The sequence below is a fragment of the Artibeus jamaicensis genome, unplaced genomic scaffold (assembly GCF_021234435.1).
Source record: "Artibeus jamaicensis isolate MK-2021 breed Jamaican fruit bat unplaced genomic scaffold, CSHL_Jam_final contig_685, whole genome shotgun sequence".
Lineage (NCBI taxonomy): Eukaryota > Metazoa > Chordata > Mammalia > Chiroptera > Phyllostomidae > Artibeus > Artibeus jamaicensis.
In genome coordinates this window covers 35,503,561-35,524,199 of record NW_026521924.1, presented here as the reverse complement: position 1 = coordinate 35,524,199, position 20,639 = coordinate 35,503,561, and the positions used below count along the sequence as shown (strand labels likewise).

The window sequence follows — 20,639 nt, the reverse complement described above, 5'->3', positions numbered from 1 at the left end:
AGTCACCTGGGTCCAGGTGCAAATCACAGCGCATCGACCCTTTTGACGTCGAGAACACTCACTTTTTAGGATGACTTTTGAAGAACCAGTTTATTAATTACACCAAAAGCATAAACAATTTATACGCCAAATTCTGGCTGCGGGGGAAAAATGAAAGATGAACTTCAAAAAAAAATGTGCTGTGCTCACAAATAAGACAAATCCCGACCTGTTCAATAAATAGAAATGAAGTAATGGGTGAACAATTGAAAACGGAAGCAGAAAGGGTCTTCCACGCTGCACAATTCCGAGCGGGCGCCCAACACTGACAGCTGGGTCAATGAAAACCGGCACAACCTGAGGCCGGCGCAGGCTCCAGCTCTTGGAGGTGTCAGGCTTCGCTGGTGGTCAGGGGCCAGCTTGTGGGCGCTGAGCTTCTGCATACCGACAGGAAGCTGCCAGCACATCTGAAAACTGGTCACTTTTCTAATTTGTGATCTGCTGGGTGTCGAGGACAGTGCTAATTCCTCAGTCCTCCTTTGCATCCCCACAGGCCTTCTTCGGAAGTAGTCATGACAACGAAGCACCACCCCCACCCTGCAGGACAGTTCATCTCAGCCTCAGCTTTTGCAAACGTTCGGGTGAGGCAGGAGAAAATTAGTAATACAGCTAATGGTAACAGCTGTGGCCATCACTTCCTCCACAATATTACTTAAAAAACGGACAACACATTAAATAAATATTGTTATTAATCCTTAAATATATTAACACCAAAATCATGTATAAATTAATGAAATAAATGTACAACTATCTCACAAAGTGCTTTTTAAAATATATACACAACATTCAAGAAATTCTTAATGTAAGACATTTCAGATTGAAGTTTCGGGATAACTTTCCAGTGCCCTTTCTTTTCAAAAAAGTATTCATACAGCACTTAAACAAACAAACAAAACACACACACATAAAAGGCATACGCCCAGGATGGCAAGGAATAAAAATAGACTAATTTCATAGTTTTCTAAGACGTTGAACATTTTCAGTGGGAAATTTTAGTCCTTGATTGAGTTTGCAAATTAGTTCTACGAAACCCGTCAGGAAAAAAACGGAACAAGATCAAGGGGCACAACACTGCCAGTGCCTGTCACTCAGCAGTTGGGGACTCCCACTCGGTGATTTAATCGAGAGAGCGAACTTTTAAGCCCTTACCAGTGTTTAGGGTCTTCACACCCATATGCCTATAAAATAAATGCTTCTATCCCAGGAGATGTGAAGTATAAAGAACTAGCTATTTTTTGTATTTTCTTGGTCGTTCCTGGAAATATGTCAGCACTATCCAAGGATGTTTGTAAAGGATTACAGGACAAGTGGGCATTATTATCCAAGTAAAAATTGATAAAATGTCAGTATTACTAAGGGAAATGTAGGATTTTTCCTGACCAGACTTTTTTTTCCCTAGTGAGCTGTCTTCAATGTTTGCACAGAATTTAAATGAGATTTAACATCCTGGGAATGTAAAACTTATTCAAATTTCTCTCTATAAAACCTTTCCTTTTCACTAGGAAGCACAGTAAACTCAGTGGGGCTCTTTTTAAAAAAGAGATGTGGCCCTGGCTGTTGTGGCTCAGTGGACTGAGTGCCAGCCTACAAACCAAAGGGTCGCCGGTTTGATTCCCGGTCAAAGCACATGCCTGGGTTGCGGGCCAGGTCCCCAGCAGGAGGCTCATGAGAGACAACCACACATTGATGCTTCTCTCTTTCTCCTTCCCTTCCTCTCTCTAAAAAATAAATAAATAAAATCTTTTTTTAAAAAAATAAGAGATGTGAATTTCAGATATCCCTCAAAAAACAAAACAAATGAACAAAATACCCCTGCCTGCTTGGAGATCTAAGCAAGCAGGTCCCGGAAGAAAAAACGAACAACTCCACTGTGTGGAAAATCTGGCGTCGCTATTTTGAGCTACAAGTTTAGAACGGGGAATATCACATATTCAAACCCCCCAAATGACCATCAGATCAACAAGGGCCGGAGCCTGGGCAACTCCTGAGAGCTCCCCTTGCTGCGGCTGTCCCCCCCAGCCCCTGGGTCAGGCACGATCGCGGCCTGCGTGGGCAACAGAGTCTTTGATCCCTCATTACCTTGGCAGCGCGCACAGGTAACCTTCCGGGTAAATGGAATGGGCTGGAGATACGGGGCGAGCGCTGGAAACCACAGGGCAGCCCAGGGGTGCAGCCGCCCGGGTGGAGCAGATGTAGGCTTTAATGAACAGAAGCAGACCCACCCCGGCGGGAGCCCCGTCCCACCACGGCCGGGAGGCGCGGCGCCCAGGGCTGCGTCAACAGGTCAAGGGATGTGTTTTTGACCCGTATCACAGCAGTGTGAGGAGGTCTGGACCCAAGGTCTGTCTATGTGGAAACACTGACAATGGCATCTTGTAGGCGTCTGTCCCATCGCTGGGCGCAGAACGCTCTGATGACGAGAGGACCCCTAAAGCTAGCTAGAAACATTGAGGGGGGACAAAAAGGGACAACTTCCCCGTTACCGTATGGACATATGACACTATACACAGCACCAGGCACGTCACACCACCGGAGCGCGGTCTCACGCCTCAGCACACGCTCGGCGTCATACCCAGCATGAAATGTGCACGCTTCACATGCGACACGTGTGGGGCGAAGGGGCAACTGACAGGCCACAGGTCATCAGAGCTGCCACAGGCCCGGCCGTGCCAGGTGGACACACCAGCGCGAGGCTCCACCAAGGACCCTTGTCCTTCACTGCTGGTAGTTTCCATACTGGCCCTGAAAGAGACCAGGACAGGGGTTACCCGCCTCAGTCAGGAGTTCAGGGAGCACCCCCGCCCTGCCCCCCACGAGAGGAAGGAGGCCCGACAGGCTTCCTGCCCCCGTCTGCAAACAGGGCGGCAGCCGGCTTCCTCCGCAGAGAGGGCCCCGAGCCGGTGTTGGCCAGCCCCGACCCCTGCTGCTCTCTCCCCTGGACCCCTAGGTCCTCTTCCTGGAACTAGCTGCCTGGCTCCATCCTGGCGCCCAAGCCATGCCTGGCTCTGTCTGACAAGACCCAGTCTCTAGAAGTGCGCTACCTGTGTCTTGTCACCGTGTGTCCCCGGCATGCAGCAGAGGGCACACGGCCAGAGAAAATGCTGGGGTCTGTGTGGGCGGAGGATGCAACAAGCCAGCTGTCTGACCAGAGTGGGCTACACGCAGAGGAAATTATTAAAAACCTCACAGGACCAGAGAAAGACACTGCAAGTGACCTCCGAGGAAGCCCGCCAACTCATCTCCTTGCTCTGCGTGAGCCTGCAGGAGCCCGGTTTCAGACACGCGGACCTGCGTGTGGGGGAACGTGCGGAAGGCTTGCCTGCTCGTAGCCGTACGGCCGCTGCTGCTGCGCGGACGGGCCGGTCTGCGACGCCCTGTAGCTCCCGTACTGCTGGCCTTGGCCTTGTTGGTAGCTGGAGTACTGTGAAGGGGCTCCCTGGGCCGGGCCTGCGGACAGGGAGCCATGAGGCCACCTGGCCGGCTGCAGACCGGCGACCCGCGCCTCCGTGGCACAGTCGGCCTGGAGAGAGCACTCACACCCACCAGGACCAGACGCTGCCCCACACCCCCGCTGGGTGTCCTGAGTGCTTCTGTCATGGCGGTCACTGCCTACGTGAGGTACAGAGACCAGGGAATACAGGTGGGAAAGACAGACAGGGATCCTGCCGGGGGGGACTGAGCTGAGGCTATGGGGAGGACCCAGGAAGGCCGAGTAAGTTTCCAGAAGACACGAGTCCTTCAGTCACGGCTGTAAAAGGCTGAGCCAGAGCCCTGACCTGTCTTTCCTGCCCGCCGCGTCGGCGGCACCTGTGGGCCTCACAGGAACGCTCATGGGCGGGGCTGCCAGGACACCCGATTTCCCAGAGCATCCCCAGGAGGGGTCAGGGGCAGGGAAGGTGGAGACGCAGCGACTCGGCAGGCTCCCTCAGAGGCACAGCCGGACCGGAGGCCCCAGCATGCTGTGCGCAGAGGGGACAGCTGGCTCTGGTTGGGTGAGCGGTGTGGGGTCAAGTTTAAGCTAAACTAAGGTGCTGCAGTTGTGGATAGAGGGATTTTAGGGGCACTCCCTGAACTCACTTTTCAGGAACTCATCGCCTACTCTTTGGGGGTCATGCCGGTTGGATGAGGCCAGTGACAAGACACTACTTGTCTTTGCAGCTGTTCTGCAAATGTGACACTGTCCCCAAGCAAACGTGTCCTAGGCATGTGCCCAAGGACAGTGCTGTGTGCTGGCCACGTGGGCAGCGCCCCTCTTACCGTAGCCTGGCTGCTGGCTGGGGTAGCTCTGCTGGTTCGGGTACTGCTGCTGGTAGCCGGCCTGCTGCTGGGCCGCCCCTTGCTGGTACCCCGCCTGCTGCTGGCTGTATTGCGAGTTCCCTGGGGGGAGATGCTGTTTGTCAGCGACCATATCGCAAACCAGGCCCGAGCAGCAGATGAGTGATCGCCTCGCTGGCTGAAGTTTTCTATAAAGCCACCACTCTCTGAGCCAGGGCGCACTTCGGGGGTCCCACGGGGGCTGTTTCCAGGAGGAGCTGTCTCCACTGTTCCCAATGCCCACCCACAGGCAGGTGCGCTGGCCCCCACGGGTGAAGCCCCGAGAAGAACCCAGGATGCCAGCTTGGCAGCCACGGGACTGGGGGGACAAGGTCTGAGCTCTTTGATTTCAGGGACGACAACGCAGTCAGAAATTTCAGCTTTAACTTCGAAGGATCCAGAAATGTTAAAAAAAGAACTGGCGCCCCGCAGGGCGAGGGCTCCATCTAAGCTCCCACTCTTGGAGGTCAGCGCGGCCTCACGGAGCTCTGCCCCACTCTGAGCCTGCCAGGCGGCACCCGAGCTCCTGCCCGCCGCCCAGCCTGCTGCGGCGCTCCTTACCGCCCTCGTAGTAGTGCTGCGTGGACTCCTCGAACGACCGGTCGTAGCTCTGCTCTGAGTAGGACGACTGCTGATAGGCGTAGTCTCCGTGTCCTGTAAGCAGGCGGTGGCCGGCAGTCAGGGGCCTGACCGCCTGACCTGGCGGGGGACAGCCGTGAGCCAGACGGCAGCTCCGTGGGGTCAGGCAGTGGCCAGCGCTGGACATGCATTGGTCCCCACAGACCACGCCCATGGTCGGTCCACTTAAGTGAGATGCTCAGTGCCTGATGACGTGACCAGTGCTGGTGGCCGCTGGCTGTCAGCGTTACTGCACAATTCCCACGTGTAGTTACTACACGTGCCGTCTGCTCCGGGGGTGGCCCCTTAGAGGCCCTGAGCTAGTCTCAGCCCCACCCCAATCACACTAGGTCCCTGTCTGGGAGCCGGTCCCCTCCCAGCCACCCCCTCTGACCACTGTAAAAGCCACCTCCAAAAACCCTGGGACAATTAAAGATGACTGCAAGGTGATGATGAAGAGGGGCATCTTGGTCAAAGTTACGCCAAGCAGCTGGGGGCCATGTGTGACGAGCCCCAAGCAACCAGACCAGGTCTGCCTCTGTCCTGAAGGCATTTCGCCAGGCCACTGTGTCCCTTCCTTCAAGTGTCCAGAGCCCCCTGTTCAGAGGGCGGCCCGGCCTCAGCCTGGGACTTGGCTGCCTCCCGGGGAGAGGGAGGAGCAGCCCGGGAGGTGCGTGGCTGCAGCCAGTGCCGGCAGTGTCCCTGGGCGGAGACTGGGCTCCAGCCCAGCCACACTCAGGCCGGGGACTCCGGACACAGCGGCGAGGGTGGGCCGGCGGCCCGAAGCCTCACCGTCGGTGTAGTACTGCTGGCCGAGCGGCTCCGAGGCGGCCTGGCCGTGGCCGTACTGCTCACCCCCGTAGTACTCCTCCTGGCCCAGGTACTGCTGCGAGGAGCCTGCGGGCGGGCGGGCAGGTGGCATGAACTCGGGGCCTCCCCCCCCAACACCTCCTTGATGGGCCCACTGAGCCACCCTGGGGACACCAGGGCACTGTCCCCACACCGAGCCCTCAACACCCTGGACTGTCCACTTAGACACAGCAGCCCACCCCCTCCGCCGCCATGCACCTGCCTGCAACCCCCACAGCAGGCTCCAGCCTCACCAGCCCCCTGGGGAAGTACTGCCCCCCCGAAGCCCCAACACTCAGCGTCCTCCTCGCGGATGACGACGGACACGGACAGTGTCACCCCCACGCCCGGCAGTACCTTGCTGGGAGGGCCGGTAGGGCGCCAGGGGCCGCTGGCCCATCATGCCGCTCCCCTGCCCGCTCTGGCCCATCATGGCGATGGATGGCTGGCCCTGGTAGTGCTGGCTGCCGCCCTGCGCCGAGGGGTAGTGGGACGAGGCGGCCTGCTGGTGCATCATGGACACTGGGCAACACGACAGACCGAGTCACCTCGAGAGGCTCCCGGGGTGCCGCCCCGAGACCCCACCCGGGCCCGAGACAGTCCCCCTTCTTCCCCGACACACTCCGCCAATGAACCCCCGTGCCTCAGACAACGCCACTGCGACACACCTACCACCCGGCCTGTCCACCCCCGGCCCCGCTCAGAACCCTCCAGCGCAGCGACACCCAGCACCGTGGGCGGGAGCCTGGCCAGAGAGCAAGCGAGACGGGGTCGCCCGTCACAGTGACATCCTTTATTCTACTCAGCACGTGATCCGTTCCAGCGAGTCACTCGTGCTAAGAATCGGGAGGTTGCCTCCCGCCCTTTCTGTGCCGAGACTCTGGGGCCCGCCGTCTGTCACTCACTGGCTGTCACACTTTGGACCTGGCGTCCCCAAGTGCTCAGCCCAGGCCGCTTGGCTGCCCTTCACCCCCCCACTCCTCTGCTCCGCCCCCGGTCACCCCACCCGAGTGACCCCGAGCCTGTCCTCTCAGCAGGCACAGGGTGCTCTCCTCACAGCCTTCCCTGAGCCGCAGTGGGGAGCGGCCTCAGCCCCCGGAAGCCGGGCCCCGCCTGACCTCTCCCCGCCAAGCCCCAGGCGGGGCGTCACCTGGGTTGGACTGGATGTTGATGTTGGCCCGGGACACGTAGCTGCCGATGGCGCCCTGGCCCTGCAGGGACACGCTCTGGGAGCCAGGTCCCGAGTGGCTGTAGCCGGGCCCTGACCCGTGGCCGCTGCCCGACATGCTCATGGAGGTCGTGGGCAGCGTGCTCTGTGCCGTCTGCTGCAAGGACACGTGGTTCGGACCTGCCAGGGCGGGGCAGCCAGGAGGCATGAGGCCCAGCCCTGCGGGGCCGCGCAGAGGTCCAGGCCGGCGACGTGGTGGCCGGCCCCAACCTCAAGCCCAAACTACACCCCGGGGGCTCACCATTGCCGATCTGGCCCTGCATGAGAGAGGCCGGGGGCAGGCCAGTGCCAATGGCGTCGCTGAGGCTGCCCTGGGCGTGCAGGCCCTGGCTGGAGCCGCCCTGGGACAGCGCACCGGGGCCCAGGTTCATGTTCTGGGTGGGCGGCTGTAGGCAACAGGAGTGGGGGGGAGAGTGGTTAGCTCAGGGAACCACCGCCAACCAGCAGCCACTCTGGGGATGTCTCCAACCAACCTCCTTCGTGACGGGAGGACCTGCCCTGTGTCACGCCCTGTTGGGGACCTTGGCCGTGCCAGGTTGGACCTCCAACCTCGGCTCCCTGGCCAGCAGCCGCCCCAGCCCACCCACTTACGGCGGGAAGCAGGGACTGCATGTTCTGGTTGGAGTCTGCGATGGTGGCCAGGTAGACGAGGTTCCGGTGCAGGATCTGCTGGTACCTGCGGGACAGGGGTGCAATGTGGGCTGGGGAGCCTGCCGGTTGGTCCCCTGGGTGAAAGCAAAATTCGCCCAGGACAGCCTCGCCCTGCAGCCAGTGCCAGGACGCCGGCCCCAGAGGACCCCAGGGGACAGGACAGGCGGCAGAGCACTCTGCAGTCCAGGATGGGCCCAATGACAAAACACTGAGAAGACTCCCAGACGGTGGCCGGAGGGGAGGTGCCACCTGGTTTCTTCAGAGAGGGGGCAGATAAGCCCTCTCCAGGTGACCCCAGCTAACTCGGCCCCCCACCCTGACAAGGTACTGGGGGAGACGAAGCAGCTCCGTCTGCCGAGGACACCTCAGGTGGGTGTGACAGCCGCTCACCCGGGCCGCCCAGAGGGCAGCTCTGATGCCCAGTTCTGTACCTTCTGTGTCTGGCCCCGGAGAGCCCACCTGGACGGAGTTGCTGCCCCCAGTGTGTCCAGCCACCACCCACAGAGCTGCCCACAGTGTCCAGCCTGGGTCTCTCCTGCCGCCCTGTCTCCCCCTACACCCCCATTTCCCCTGGAGAGCGGCCTGGGCACCCCCAGCCACCCCCCAAGGGAGGCAGGCTTAGGTGACCGCAGCCTGATGCCCCCAGCGCTGGGAAAAATCAGGGTCCGCCCGGCAACAGCTGGGTGGGGGGAGGGGGCACTCACTGGGCGCACTCGGCGGTCTTGCCCTTGCTCTGGTGGTCCAGGATGCACTGGATCAGGTGGTGGTTCTCGTCCAGCATCTGTGGGGGAAGTGGACGTGAGCTCGGGCGGAGGAGCCCCCACGGGGCCCTGCTGGGGGCGAGGAGGCGTGTGCTCAGTTGCTCAGGAGGCGAGCCAACACCTGTCCTCAGTGTGCGGGCATTCTGTGTCCATGCTGTCACTCTACGTGGAACCTCGGCCCACAGGACCGAGCCCTCTCCACGCCTCACCCCCCAGGGGCAGGGCCCAGGTTCCCTCACCTGCGGATGGGACCCCACCTCCCCAGGACCCCTTATCTAGGGCCCTCAACACGGTGCATCTGCCCAGCGAGGGTGGGCGAGGAGCCCACAGCAAGGAGGCAGGATGCTGAGACCCCGTCTGGAGGGTGTGAGGCCCGTGAATGCCACACCTGGGGGTGTCGCTCGCATCCCTGCAGAGCACCGCAAAGACGCACAAGAGCCAGCTCTTCGGGAGGGGAGGGGGCTGCACACAGGCGTCCAGCTGGGGGTGGGGGTGGTGGGCCAGGGGAACCTGGATGCACGAGGCGATGGGAAGGCATGTGCACAGCCTGTCCCTGCAGCTGCCTCCCCGCTGGGAGCAGCGGGACTGAGCCCCCAGCAAACGCCACTGGGGGCTCGGTCCAAAGGCCTCAGCCCGGAAACTGTCCCCGAAGGAAAATCCTGTGCTGTCCGTCTCCATGTGCCCAGCCATGCAGCCTGCGGGCAGGGGGCAGAGAGGCCATCTACCTGCCACCACGCTGGCACCCTGGCACGCTGCCCCAGGGCCACGCCCTCCCTGTGCAACACGGCCGCCTAACTGGGCTCTGATGGGGGCGCTGCTCCTACGAAAACTTGGGCCCACACCTGCCCACCAAGGAGAGATGGGTGGGGGTGGGGGGCACACGGAGGGCTTGGCCCCACCACACGGCAGGGCCGAGGCCGGCTGCCCCTGCGCCCTGGCCTCCAGGTCTGCGGGGATCCTCTTGCTGATCTGTATTCCCATTGCCACTTCCTCCTCCCCACGCTTTCCCCCGGGTTCCAGGTCCAGCAATCCCCGGGCCTAGGAGAAGCAGTGCCACCAGGGGGCGCTGTGAGCCCGGAGCGGCCTGCCAGGCTCACCTGGCGACAGGTGAAGGGTGCTGGGGACACTCACACGCTGTGACTCTTTTCTCCAGACTGGTCAACAGAGGGAAGCTGCTGGGACAAGAGCCCCCGTCCTCAGAAAGCCGCCCCTGAAGGCCTCACGGCTTCAGCCCCCGACTCGTACGTAATCTGGCAGATTCCCTCCGAGGGCAGAGTGCGGCTACCACACTGCATAGGATGTTCAGGCGGGGGGGGGGGGGGGGAGGGGGGCGGGGCTCAAGGAGCTGCACCCGGGGCCGCTCGGTGGCACCAGATTATGATGTGAACCAGCTTTGTAGACGTTCCGAGGTTTTTATCAACGTGAGAAAATGTTACAAAATTTATCAGCATGAGAAAATGTTACAAAATCGGTCAGCCTGAGAAAATGTTACAAAACATGACCCCCCAAAAAAAGAGAAGAAAAAAAGAAAGAAAAAGAAAAAGGAGAAAGGAAAGAAGGAGGGAGGGCACGGTGGACTGGCCCAGCTAAGTTGAAAACCCTCAGGAAAAATGGCCAGGGTGTGGGGGTCAAGGAGCCATGTGGAGTGAACCTTTACAGACCCCCCCCAGGAAGGGATGAAAAGGGCAAGCGCCCCCAGGGACGAAGGGACCGGGGCTGAGTCCGCTGAGCCAGCAGCAGGGCTCTAGAAGCAAACGGATAAGGGACAGCTGGACTGGCAGGCTCCAGGGTGCTGGGTGTGACCCTGAGCCACGCTGGGGAACCCACCAGGCCGGAGGCTTCTGACACCCCTGGACCTTCCCCACTGCTCACCCGGCAGGGAATGGGGACCGGTGGGTGGGGAGCGGGGAAGGCACCTCCAGGGAGAAGGAGAGTCTGGGAGGAAAGACACAAGGACACAGAAGGCCAGAGAGCGCAGGTGGGGCAGGTGGGGCAGGTGGGGCAGGTGGGAGGGGCCCCAGAGCTGAACCTGCGGCTCCGAGACCTCGGACTTCCAGCTTCCAGATCTACGAGAAGGAGCCTCGTGCTGTTTCATTGCCCCAGCAGCAGCAGCGGGGCCGGTGAGGACAACATACTGTGCCCAGAGCGAGAAACACTGAAGAAGCAGCAGCCACTGGGCTCAGCAATGAGAGGGGCGAGAGGGTGCTGCCGGGAAGTACCCGGGAGGGACCTGCTGCCGACCCTTTGCGCCCTCAGCGGCGTGTGCTTTGGGTGAAAGGAGAGAAGTGACCGGAGGGAAACCACCAGGTTTCCGGGCCACCACCAGCCTCACCCTCCCCAGGGCTGCCCCGAGGGCTGGGGTGAGGAGACAGCGCCCCCTCTTGCCCCCAGAGAGAAAGCGCTTTTGGTAACAATTGTTGGAAAGGATCCGTTAGCCAAGTTGAGGGAGGCTCCCGGTCCCAGAGCCATTTTCAAATGGGAAACAGCTGAAGTTTTTGAAAATGGCCGATGTACCTTCCTTACCAAATCATTCCACGTTCTTGAACAACGAGTTCCAGGTCTGAGAGCCCAGGGCGCCCCCGACCCCCAGCCCAGACAGCCCTCCTCTGCCCCTGTGCCCCCCACCCCCACCATGGACAGTGGGCAGGGCTGGCTGGGCTCCTGTCACCCCCGCTCCCAGACCCTGGCACGGCGCCCGCCCTCCTTGCTGTCACTGTCCTATTCCAGACCCAGGTGGCGCACACCCCGATGCCCACCTGCCGGTCAGCTCCGCCCTGTCCCCTGTGGAGCTTGTCTCCCCCTGCACGAGGTGCTGGGGACAGAAGGATGAGACACCCTCCCCCCCCCACAGAAAACCAACCAAGAACCCAAAACAAACAGTAACCATGAAATTTACACTTATTAAGCAATTGCCTGTGCTAAGCAGCAAGGAGGCACTTATGTGCCAGCCCTGGGCGCCCCCTCCGAGGATCCCAGGCGGGGCTTCGTGGAGCACAGGGACGGTCCCAAGTCCTCCCCAACGGTGCTGGGAGCACAGCAGTGGACGGCGGGGACTCCCTGGCCCCGAACCATGGGGAGCTGCAGGCCAGCTGGCTAGGTCGGAGGGCCACAGGATTTTGCTGGGACACTGCCATCTCCCCCCAGGGCCCCTGTGGCTGTCACCGAGGCACAGTCCTGCCTGCATCTCACCCTGCACGACAACCATGCTTGGTCACCGCCAGCTGAACCACCTCACCCCCGGCCCAGGCTCCCTGGATCGGCCGGCACCCCCCCACCAGCCCTCCATTTTGCTACTCATGCCTGCCTCTTGCAGACCACGGGCAGGACCACACACGACTAACTCCCTGGGTCTTCCAGACCCTTCCTCCCCGCCCCACCCCCACACGGTCTCTGTTCTGGGTTGAATTGTGTCCCCCAAATATGCTCAAGCCGAACAAGCCCTGGTTCCCAGGACTGGGCCTCACTTGGGGACAGGGTCTTTGTAGACGCGGTGACGTTGACGTGACATCGGGCCAGGGTCAGGTGGGCCCTAATCCCCTGACTGGTGTCCTCATAAGAGGGGAACTTAGGCCCAGGGGTACAGATGGGCGTGATGTGTCTGGAGGCCAAGACCCACCGGCAGCTCAGAGGGAAGGGGGGCAGGGGTGCTCCCTCAGAGCCCCGAAAGGGGCCACCCCGACAACAACACGATGGACTTGCAGCCTCCAGAACCGAGAACAACAGTTTCTTCTGTCACAGCCATCCGAGCGGGGGGGTAACCTGTCACGACAGCCGAGGGCACGGACCTTGCCACCTCCCCCGCACCTCCACCGACACACACCCAGGACCACGGACACTCTGGGAGGCGCGGGCGACATGAGACTGCCAAGGGAACGGGCGGGAGGGGCCGTGCGAGTGGGGCTTGGAAGGCTGAGCAGGAGTGTGCCCGGCAGGGTCCCACCCAGATGAACGAACACTCAGGGAAAGCTGTGCACTCCCTGCGCCCTCACCGCCAAGTGGCTTCCCTCAGTGCACGGGCACACGCTGTGGACACAGCCCAGGAGTGTGGGGGACACGTGCCTCCCATGCCCTTCTCAGGCTCCCAGTAAGCAAACAAGCCCTGGGTACGCAAGTTCACTGTCGAAACACCGGGGCGAGTAGACAGACCGCCAGCTCAGCCAGGACAGACCGGATGACCATGTGAACGGAAGACCAGCCATCCATGGAGAACAGGCTGTCTTCCTGCCCTGGGGGGCACTCCGCAGGGCTCCCCCTTTCCAACCTGATTTCCGGGACTGGCGCTTTTTGCCTGGAAAACTTGGGGAGCTGTAACAAGGGGAGGGCAAGAAGCGCCAGTGACCAGATGAGTGCGGAAGGCAGACTCGTCTTTCAGAGGAGCAGCTCTGCTCCTCACCTTGAAGCACCAAAAGCCAGACCCTCGGGACAGGCACCTGACCTTCTGCCTAGCCAAGTGTCCCCACATAGGGGGTCATGGTCAGCGTCCCACACCGACCAGCAGGCTCTTAGCTTCCCCCTGCCTCAGTTTCCTTGTCTGGAAAATGAGAACGACTGTACATACCACGCGGAATTGAAAGAGTTTAAGAATGAATATAAACCAGCAAAGCCCTTACAACAGTGGCTGGAGTGCACTAAGCGCCGCATAAGTGCTTAATGAACAAATTTCAAAAATGCCCTGCTTTTAAGTCTGTGTGTCTGCTGCTTCTCAACTGGCCTCTTTTCTGTGTAGAGTTTACGGAGGCTTCTCATTGGTCGAACCAGCCTCGGCAAAGGTAGTCGCTAATCCTGTGGACGGGGCCCAGGGGGTCCCAGCATCATCAAGGAAGAGGGGCCTTGGCCACCGGGGTGAGTCCTCTCAGGGACGTGAGAGGCCCGTGGGAACCACGGGATTCTGCTGTTAACCCCACGAACTCCGGGCTTAGAAATCAACAAAGCTACTACAGACGTGGAGAGAATCCAGTTGGAAAGACTAACGTTCTTTTTCTTCTGAAGTTCTCTTCTAAAGAAAACTTAAAGTATCAGGGTTTTAAAGTCTCAGAAAATTTTAAAACGTCAGAGTTTTGCTGAAGGCGTCGCCCAACTCCCTTGTGAACGTTGTCCCTGGAAAACCGTGAGGCCGAGCACAGAGACGCGGGGAACGGCCGTAAAACACGTCTGGAAAGTCTGTTAGGCGAGGAGCCTGGCCCTGGTGTCACGTTGAAAACCAATTTGACAGGCGCGTAAAGGCGGCGAGGCTGGGCCAGCAGGTAGACCCCGAGGTGTAGTGCGCTTCCCAAAGGGCCCCGGACACGCCGCAAAGGCGTCGCACACTCGGGACGCACCCCTTTGTGCCTCGGTATGCGAACACCTTGCGGAGAGGGAGCGTGGCCCGCTGCCCGGCCGGGCCCCCGTCGCCCCCAGCTCCCCGTCCACTCCTCAAGCTGTGCGCTGAGGCCAGGGGCCGCCCGCCGGGTTGCGCCATTGATTTGGCAGCCAGGAAGGTCCTCCGCTGCACCTGGCGGGGCCCGGCTCTTTTCGGCTGGGCCAAGACCCCCACCCCACAGTCACCACCCCAAGGGCACCGTCTCGAGAACGCCCGGTCACGCCGCTTTGCGCCCTTGTCCGTGGCGCAGGGTTCCCTATCGCGGCGGGTCCCAACTGCGCCAGGCTTGGCCCGCGGACACGACCCCTCGGACACCAACCCGAGGGTGCGCAGCCTCGCCGTCCTGCGCAATGGCCCACGATCCCCGCGCACCCCGACCCCGAAGGCGGCAGATCCACTGCGCCCAGCCTGGCCGCGGACCCCTCGAATACCATTCCGAAGGCGACCGGCGCCGGTGCCCCGGCCCGCAGCCCCCGCCGAACTTGGCGCAGGCTGGCGGCAATGCGCTCTCGGGGCCCCGCGGGGTCACTGTCGTCGGCTGCGCCCCGGCTTTGTTCGCGCCCCGCGCCCGCCGGCTGCCCGCGCCCCGGCCCCGCGCGCGCCCGCCCGCACCCCGAATCGCCCCCCGCCCGCGGGCTCCCGCCCACCTTCTGGATGGTTTGCTGCGTGACCTCCCCTTTGCCTCTCGGCCGGGCGGACGCGAAGGCCACAGACATGGTCCCAGCCCGGGCTCAGCCCGAGATCATCGGGGTTTCTTCTCCCGCTGCGCTCCGCCGCCTGAGGTGTTCATTCTCCGCAGTCGCTGGGGGGCGGGGGCGCGGGGGGTTCCCCTTGGGCTCGTCCGCCCCGCCGCTGCCACCGCGCCGCCCTCCTGCCCACCGCCGGGCCGCCACGCGTGCCGCCTCTTCCCGAGGCCCCGCCCTGCGCGTCGTTCCCCGGTGGCCACTCTGCGCCCCGCGCGGGACCCACCGCCGCCGCGTTGTCCCCCGCGGCTGGCTGTGGATGGTTCACCCCGGCCCCGCCTCGGCGCGCACACGTCCGCCCGCCGCCGCAGACGCTGCCCGACGCCGCCTGACGCTTGCAGCGCAGTGGGCGGTGCCGAGGGCAGGCGCGGCGAGTCTTGGGCCGTGCGGTGGTGAGTGTGCGCTTTTACCAGGTCTCACCCCGCCGCTCGCCGGGATGAGTTACGACCGCGCCATCACCGTCTTCTCTCCCGACGGCCACCTCTTCCAGGTGGAATACGCACAGGAGGCCGTGAAGAAGGGCTCGACTGCGGTGAGCGGCGAACCTCGCGCCCGGGCCGGGGGCGGCCGGATGCGGGCGGGCCTAGGGGCGCTGCTGGGGCGCGGAGAGGCCCTGAGTGGGGGACCGCCGGAGCGATGATGGCCCTGGCGCGCCTCTAGATAGCAGGGGGTTCAGGAGGAACCAGGTCCTTCTTCGTCCTGGACGTCTGGAGCGCGGCGTCTGCCTCGGCCGGGTGGGGCCCGTTTGCGCGTCCGGCCCTGAGCTTCAGCTAGGTGGCGGTGCTGACAGTCTCCTCATTGTCCTCGGATACTTTTTATCCGAGCGATCTTTCGGAATTAGCTCCGTGGCGTTAGTTGGGCGCAAAGGAGCCGTGGTGCTGATGTTGATGAAGGAAGTGGGAAGGGGCGCGTTGTACACTGTGGGCGTCCAGGTCGGGGAGCCGGCGGGACAGGCCAGTCAGATGGAACTGCCCTTCCAACACTAAATTGTCACCAAGGGCAGGCGAGGTGAGGGTTTGCTGGTGACCGACGGGTGCTGTGCAGACCAGCGCGAGTTGGATGGGATTGGTGAGCTTCCAAGTGGCACCTTCCTTTTCCCCTCTCACTAGCGCGGAGCGGGTAGGCGCGCCTGGGTGGTGACGCCATCTTGGCGGTCACCTCGGTCCGGCAGCGAGAGCCCGGTGGAGACGAGGGAGCCCCACTTGGTCGAGGTGTGGCCGCGGGGAGTCCCCACAGCGAGCGGACTCGCGAGCTCCGAGAATGTTAGGCAAGCAGGTGACTCGTGATTTAGGTGAAGTGCGCCCAGCCCGCTCCCAGTTAGGGACTTTCCCAGGAGCAGTTGTTCTGGAGGTGCAGGTGGGCTTCCAGAGCAAGGGGGGTAGGTCTTGCTCTGAGCTGTGCGGTTCCCCTGACAACGCCTCCCCCCCACGTCTGACCGCGGAGCACAAGGAGCCTGGGAGAGGCGGGCAGTGCGCTAACTGACCCACTGTCTTGGTGGCATCTGACCAGGTACCTGCCCTTTGTTTTGACTGCCCTTTGAACCGTGAGACACTTGTCGGTTTGCCTGTCGGTCAGTTTTTTATTACCTGGCATGTCAGTGGTTTGAGCCGGCGGACAAAGCACACACAACTCTGAGAATTTTGGTGTTTTCGTTCCACGAGTATCTTTTGAACTGAATGTCCAAAACTCATTTCGTGGCCTAACTCAGCTTAAAGATTACTGGTGAGGAGGCCGCTGACCCTCACCCCATGCAGCCTCAGGCCCATCAGGGCGGGTGGGTGGCTTTCCTCAACCTCCCCCGTACCCCGCCAGCTCCTGGAGAACCATGAAGACCGGGGAGAGTGTAAGTGAGAAAGCACCTGGAAATTGGACTCTGCAGACCGGAGCTCCCACCCCTACGGTCTGTGCCCAGGGGGCGTTTGTGCAGGCGAATCCCCTTGTCCAAGGCCATGGAGGGCGCTCCTGGTGTGTGTTGGGGGGACACGGCAGCCCCCACCTCAAAGAATCAGCCAGCCCAGGACGCTCGGAGCCCTGCTCTTCCCGGGGATTGGCCCCTCTGGGTCTGCGCCTGACTAGCGGTGGCAACATTCCATGCTTTTCATGCCTCCTCTTCCGCTGTCCAGTGTTGGCTGTAAACACAGTGCTGTCCTGGGAGTAGGTGATAAGGGCGTCCTTCCCCATGGGGGGTGGCATGGGTCACAGCTGCAGAGCCACAGCTTTTAGAAGGCCCAGCATGAACGCCAGGTCTCGGGCTGCCAGGTGTCGCGTGGGACTCTGACTCGGCAGGTTGAAGGGACACAGGCACTCTCAGTGGTGTCACTGAGGCTGCTCGAGTAATGGCAGGGGACTGGGCAGCTGGCTGGTCAGGACACCTGGGGGGCTTGGCCACAGGCCCATCAGGGCTGTGGTTGGCGGTGGGCTGGGCCAGGACCCCGCCCTCCAAGCTCCACCGCCGCTGCAAACCCTTGAGTGCTGTGTGGGTGTTTTCCCCCAGGTTGGGGTCCGAGGAAAAGACATCGTCGTCCTGGGGGTGGAGAAGAAGTCGGTGGCCAAGCTGCAGGATGAGAGGACAGTACGGAAGATCTGCGCCCTGGACGACAATGTCTGCATGGCCTTTGCGGGTGCGCTTGCGGCGGTGGGGGCGTGCGGACTGGGTGACCCCCAGTCCTTCAGGGCGGGGGGCTCGGGCATTTAAGTGGATGGGTGGCTGCAGTTTCCTGGTGGGGGATGCAGGAATCACCGCCCCGGGACGTGGGCACTGCTGTCACCTCCACTGTCACCAGCGTGTCCCCGTTCGTTGGCATGGTCTATAGAGAGAGGTCGGGTTTCCCACACCTACTGCGTCTGTGACACGGGGGCCGTGGGGTCTCAGCACTCTCCTCTCCGGGTCCGGTTTGGGGACGTCTGAGGCTCTGGCACAAACCCGGGTTGCCCTGCCCGGCTCTGTGAGGCCCCACACACGTGGGTCTTGGGGTTCCCAGTGCTCTCAGGGAGGGTCATGGGGGCTGATCCAGCCTCCTAGTCCATCGGGGGTTGGTGCCGCCAATGGACCCAGTGCTGGGCCATAGGGAACCCGTGCTGTCTGCCTGTGTGACCTCTGTCTCCAAGTGAACGCCACCAGCACAGTGGCGCTGTCTGCTGTCACCACAGGTCTCACCGCCGACGCCAGGATCGTCATCAACAGGGCCCGGGTGGAGTGCCAGAGCCACCGGCTGACGGTGGAGGACCCAGTCACCGTGGAGTACATCACACGCTACATCGCCAGCCTGAAGCAGGTGCGCCTCACCGAGACCTGGCTCTGGTCACGGCAGTCACCCCTGCGTCCTGGAGGGTGTCCCACCACACGCCGTGTGGGTGTCAGCGTGCATCCCTGCGGGGAAGTTGAGGCCTGCGCGTCACCTGCCCATGTTACTGGCATTGTGCTCGTTGCCTGGCACGGGGCCACCCCCAAATGCAGTTCTCAACACAGCTCGGAATGCGGAGGGGCCGGGAGCCAGGAGCCACCCCACCCTACGGAGAAATGCTAGCTGTCAGTACAACCCAGTGCCGTGGTGCTCCTGCGCGGCCTGGGCTGCGCTCCAGGGGCAGGCCAGCACAGGCACTGCTGTGAAAGTCGGCGTGACCGTGCGGGAAGTGATGGGTGCCGACGGTGTCGCTCCTCTGGCCCGTCACTGGCCCTGGCGTGGCCCGAGAGGGGCCTGGGGGTTCTTGTCCCTCACTGAGCGCAGCTGGGGCTTCTGCGGGCCCTGGGCCAGTCGTTCAGAGACAACACACCAACTCCCCCTTCTCCCGCCAGCGCTACACGCAGAGCAACGGGCGCAGGCCGTTTGGCATCTCCGCCCTCATCGTGGGCTTCGACTTTGATGGCACCCCCAGGCTGTACCAGACCGACCCGTCAGGCACGTACCACGCCTGGAAGGTGAGGCTCCGGCAGGGAGGGCGGCCGCCCCTCACTGCCTCGCGTACACACAGGCGTGCACACACGGCAGCCCGTCCCAGACACTGCCGCTCGGCGGGAGTGGGGGTGTGGTGCGGCGGGCTGGGCGGACGTAGCCTTACTGTGAAAGGCCACGGGTGTGTGGACCAGGAGATACCAGGAAATACCACCCGTGACCAGTGAGGGCCAGCTGGCTCGGGACGCGGCCTGCGGCCACCTTGTTGGGCTTTCTGTGGGTTGTCACATCCTGTGCCACAGAACAGCCGTCTCTTTTAGGCCAATGCGATCGGCCGGGGTGCCAAATCCGTGCGGGAGTTTTTAGAGAAGAATTACACTGACGAGGCCATCGAAACCGATGGGCTGACTATCAAGCTGGTTATCAAGGCCCTTCTGGAAGTAAGTTTGCTTCTGAGGTTGGGGAGGCCAGCAAGATACCCTCGCGGTGGCAGTGTCCCTCTGGCTGGAGTCCGCAGGGGCCGCTCGGCTGCACCAGCCCCCACGTGCAGGCTGGCCTCAGGCTCCAGCTGCTGCAGGAGCAGAAATCCAGGGGACTGGGCAGGCTGGCTGGGAGCTGGAGGGCTTTGAGACCTTGCAGGTGCTGGAGGGAGGAGCCAGAGGCAGAGGGGCTGGGTGGAGGGCTGGCGGGCTGGCGGGTGGGACAGGGTGGGACAGGGTGGGACAGAGGGCCTGCCATGCCAAAGTCTGCCTGCAGGAGGCAGGAGGGGGCACGGGCTGTGGTGCTGGGCCTTCTGTGTGTTGGCCCGTCCTGAGTGTGTCGGGGCTGGTGCGGGTGCAGGAGCTCTGTGGTCCTGAGGTGGGTGAGGCTGTCTGAGGCTGTCCTCTCCCCCGCCCCCCAGGTGGTGCAGTCAGGAGGCAAAAATATCGAGCTGGCCGTCATGAGGCGTGACCAGCCGCTCAAGGTAAAGGCCAAGTCTCCCTGTGTTCCTGGTGGCTCCCAGGAATGGGTGGGGGCAGGGCCGGCTCCCATCGGCACTGGGTGGGGCCCCCCCAAAACTGGTGGGAGGGGGCCCTGAACCCCGGTCCCAGGTGGCCCCCGAGTGCTGCCACAAGCCAGTGGCAGCTGTGCAGGCTGCTCCTGCTGCTCACTCGCCCCCACCTGGGGCCCTGCACCGCTCAGCACCTGGCCTGGTCTCCTGGGGCACAGCTGTGGGGAGCCTCGGAGCCCCTCTCCCGGGGGCTCATGGGAAACCCTCTCTTTGGTAGATTTTAAACCCTGAGGAAATCGAGAAGTACGTTGCTGAAATTGAAAAGGAGAAGGAGGAGCACGAGAAGAAGAGACAGAAGAAAGCGTCTTGATGGACGGAGGGGTCTGGCGGGGCGGCTTCTGAATTCTGATCGCGGGCGACTGTCAACGACACCTCAGCGTCTCCAGCATTTGTCCCCACTGGCTGAGTGTCTGCAATAAACGCGTGCATTTTTTAACCTTGTCTTCCTCACACGCCGTGCGTGTCCGCCCCCCCCCCCCCCAAGGTGGAACTGTGACCGAGAGTGGTAGGTCTCAGCATTCTCCTGGGCGGCGACTGCGCCTCCTGCCTGCCCGCCCGCCCCTCGGGGTCATGGAAGGGCTTTCGGGAGTCCAGCAGCATGGGGCGCCAGGGCACCCGGGGTGCCACACACAGCTGCTATCTGTAGGGCACCTGGCACTTCTGAGGGAGGCAGAAGCTCGCTGTCCTTCAAGGCTTCCCAACAGGCTCACCTGGTTCTCTTGACTTTGTTCAGGCAAATTAGCATAAGATGGGGGTCAGGAGCCCAAAAGCACTCTGTTAAGCGCTGAGGGCAGCTGTTCTGAAGCAGCCTCAGACCCCTGGTTCTAGCGGAGCCAGTCTCAGCGCCACTGCCATCTCCCTGGGGGAGCGGAGCCCTGCTGTTCCAGCCGCTTCCACTTCCACAGCAGCCGCGGGCCACCCAGAGCCTCTCAGAAAACCCCTCGGGAAACCAGCTGCTGTGCGGCTCCGTGGTCACTTGCCGGTTGCCCTGAACAGCTCTGCTTTCTGCCACGCCTGCAGCTCCTGACTCCACGTTTCCCGAGGGCACAGGTACCATGTCCCTTCTAAAAAGCCACCGGGCCCCAGGGCAGTGGCTCAGCGCGGGACAGGCAGCTGTCAAAGCGTTTCAGTGA

General features: G+C 62.0%; 2 protein-coding genes across 2 annotated transcripts; one reads left to right on the top strand and one right to left on the bottom strand.

The window, feature by feature from the left end:
* Positions 1-71: 71 nt before the first annotated feature.
* Positions 72-14,900, bottom strand: SS18L1 (SS18L1 subunit of BAF chromatin remodeling complex). The gene is made up of 11 exons (XM_037153542.2): positions 14,467-14,900; positions 8,404-8,480; positions 7,640-7,724; positions 7,290-7,434; positions 6,971-7,168; positions 6,178-6,342; positions 5,764-5,868; positions 4,915-5,007; positions 4,297-4,416; positions 3,359-3,486; positions 72-2,781 (listed from the first exon to the last, which is right to left on the bottom strand). Exons 1-11 carry the CDS (start codon positions 14,533-14,535, stop codon positions 2,755-2,757), a joined length of 1,212 nt encoding a protein of 403 aa, XP_037009437.2. The 5' UTR covers positions 14,536-14,900; the 3' UTR covers positions 72-2,754.
* PSMA7 (proteasome 20S subunit alpha 7) lies at positions 14,901-19,942 on the top strand. The gene is made up of 7 exons (XM_037153541.2): positions 14,901-15,094; positions 17,057-17,183; positions 17,713-17,837; positions 18,359-18,481; positions 18,776-18,895; positions 19,357-19,419; positions 19,724-19,942. Exons 1-7 carry the CDS (start codon positions 14,999-15,001, stop codon positions 19,814-19,816), a joined length of 747 nt encoding a protein of 248 aa, XP_037009436.1. The 5' UTR covers positions 14,901-14,998; the 3' UTR covers positions 19,817-19,942.
* Positions 19,943-20,639: the final 697 nt, after the last annotated feature.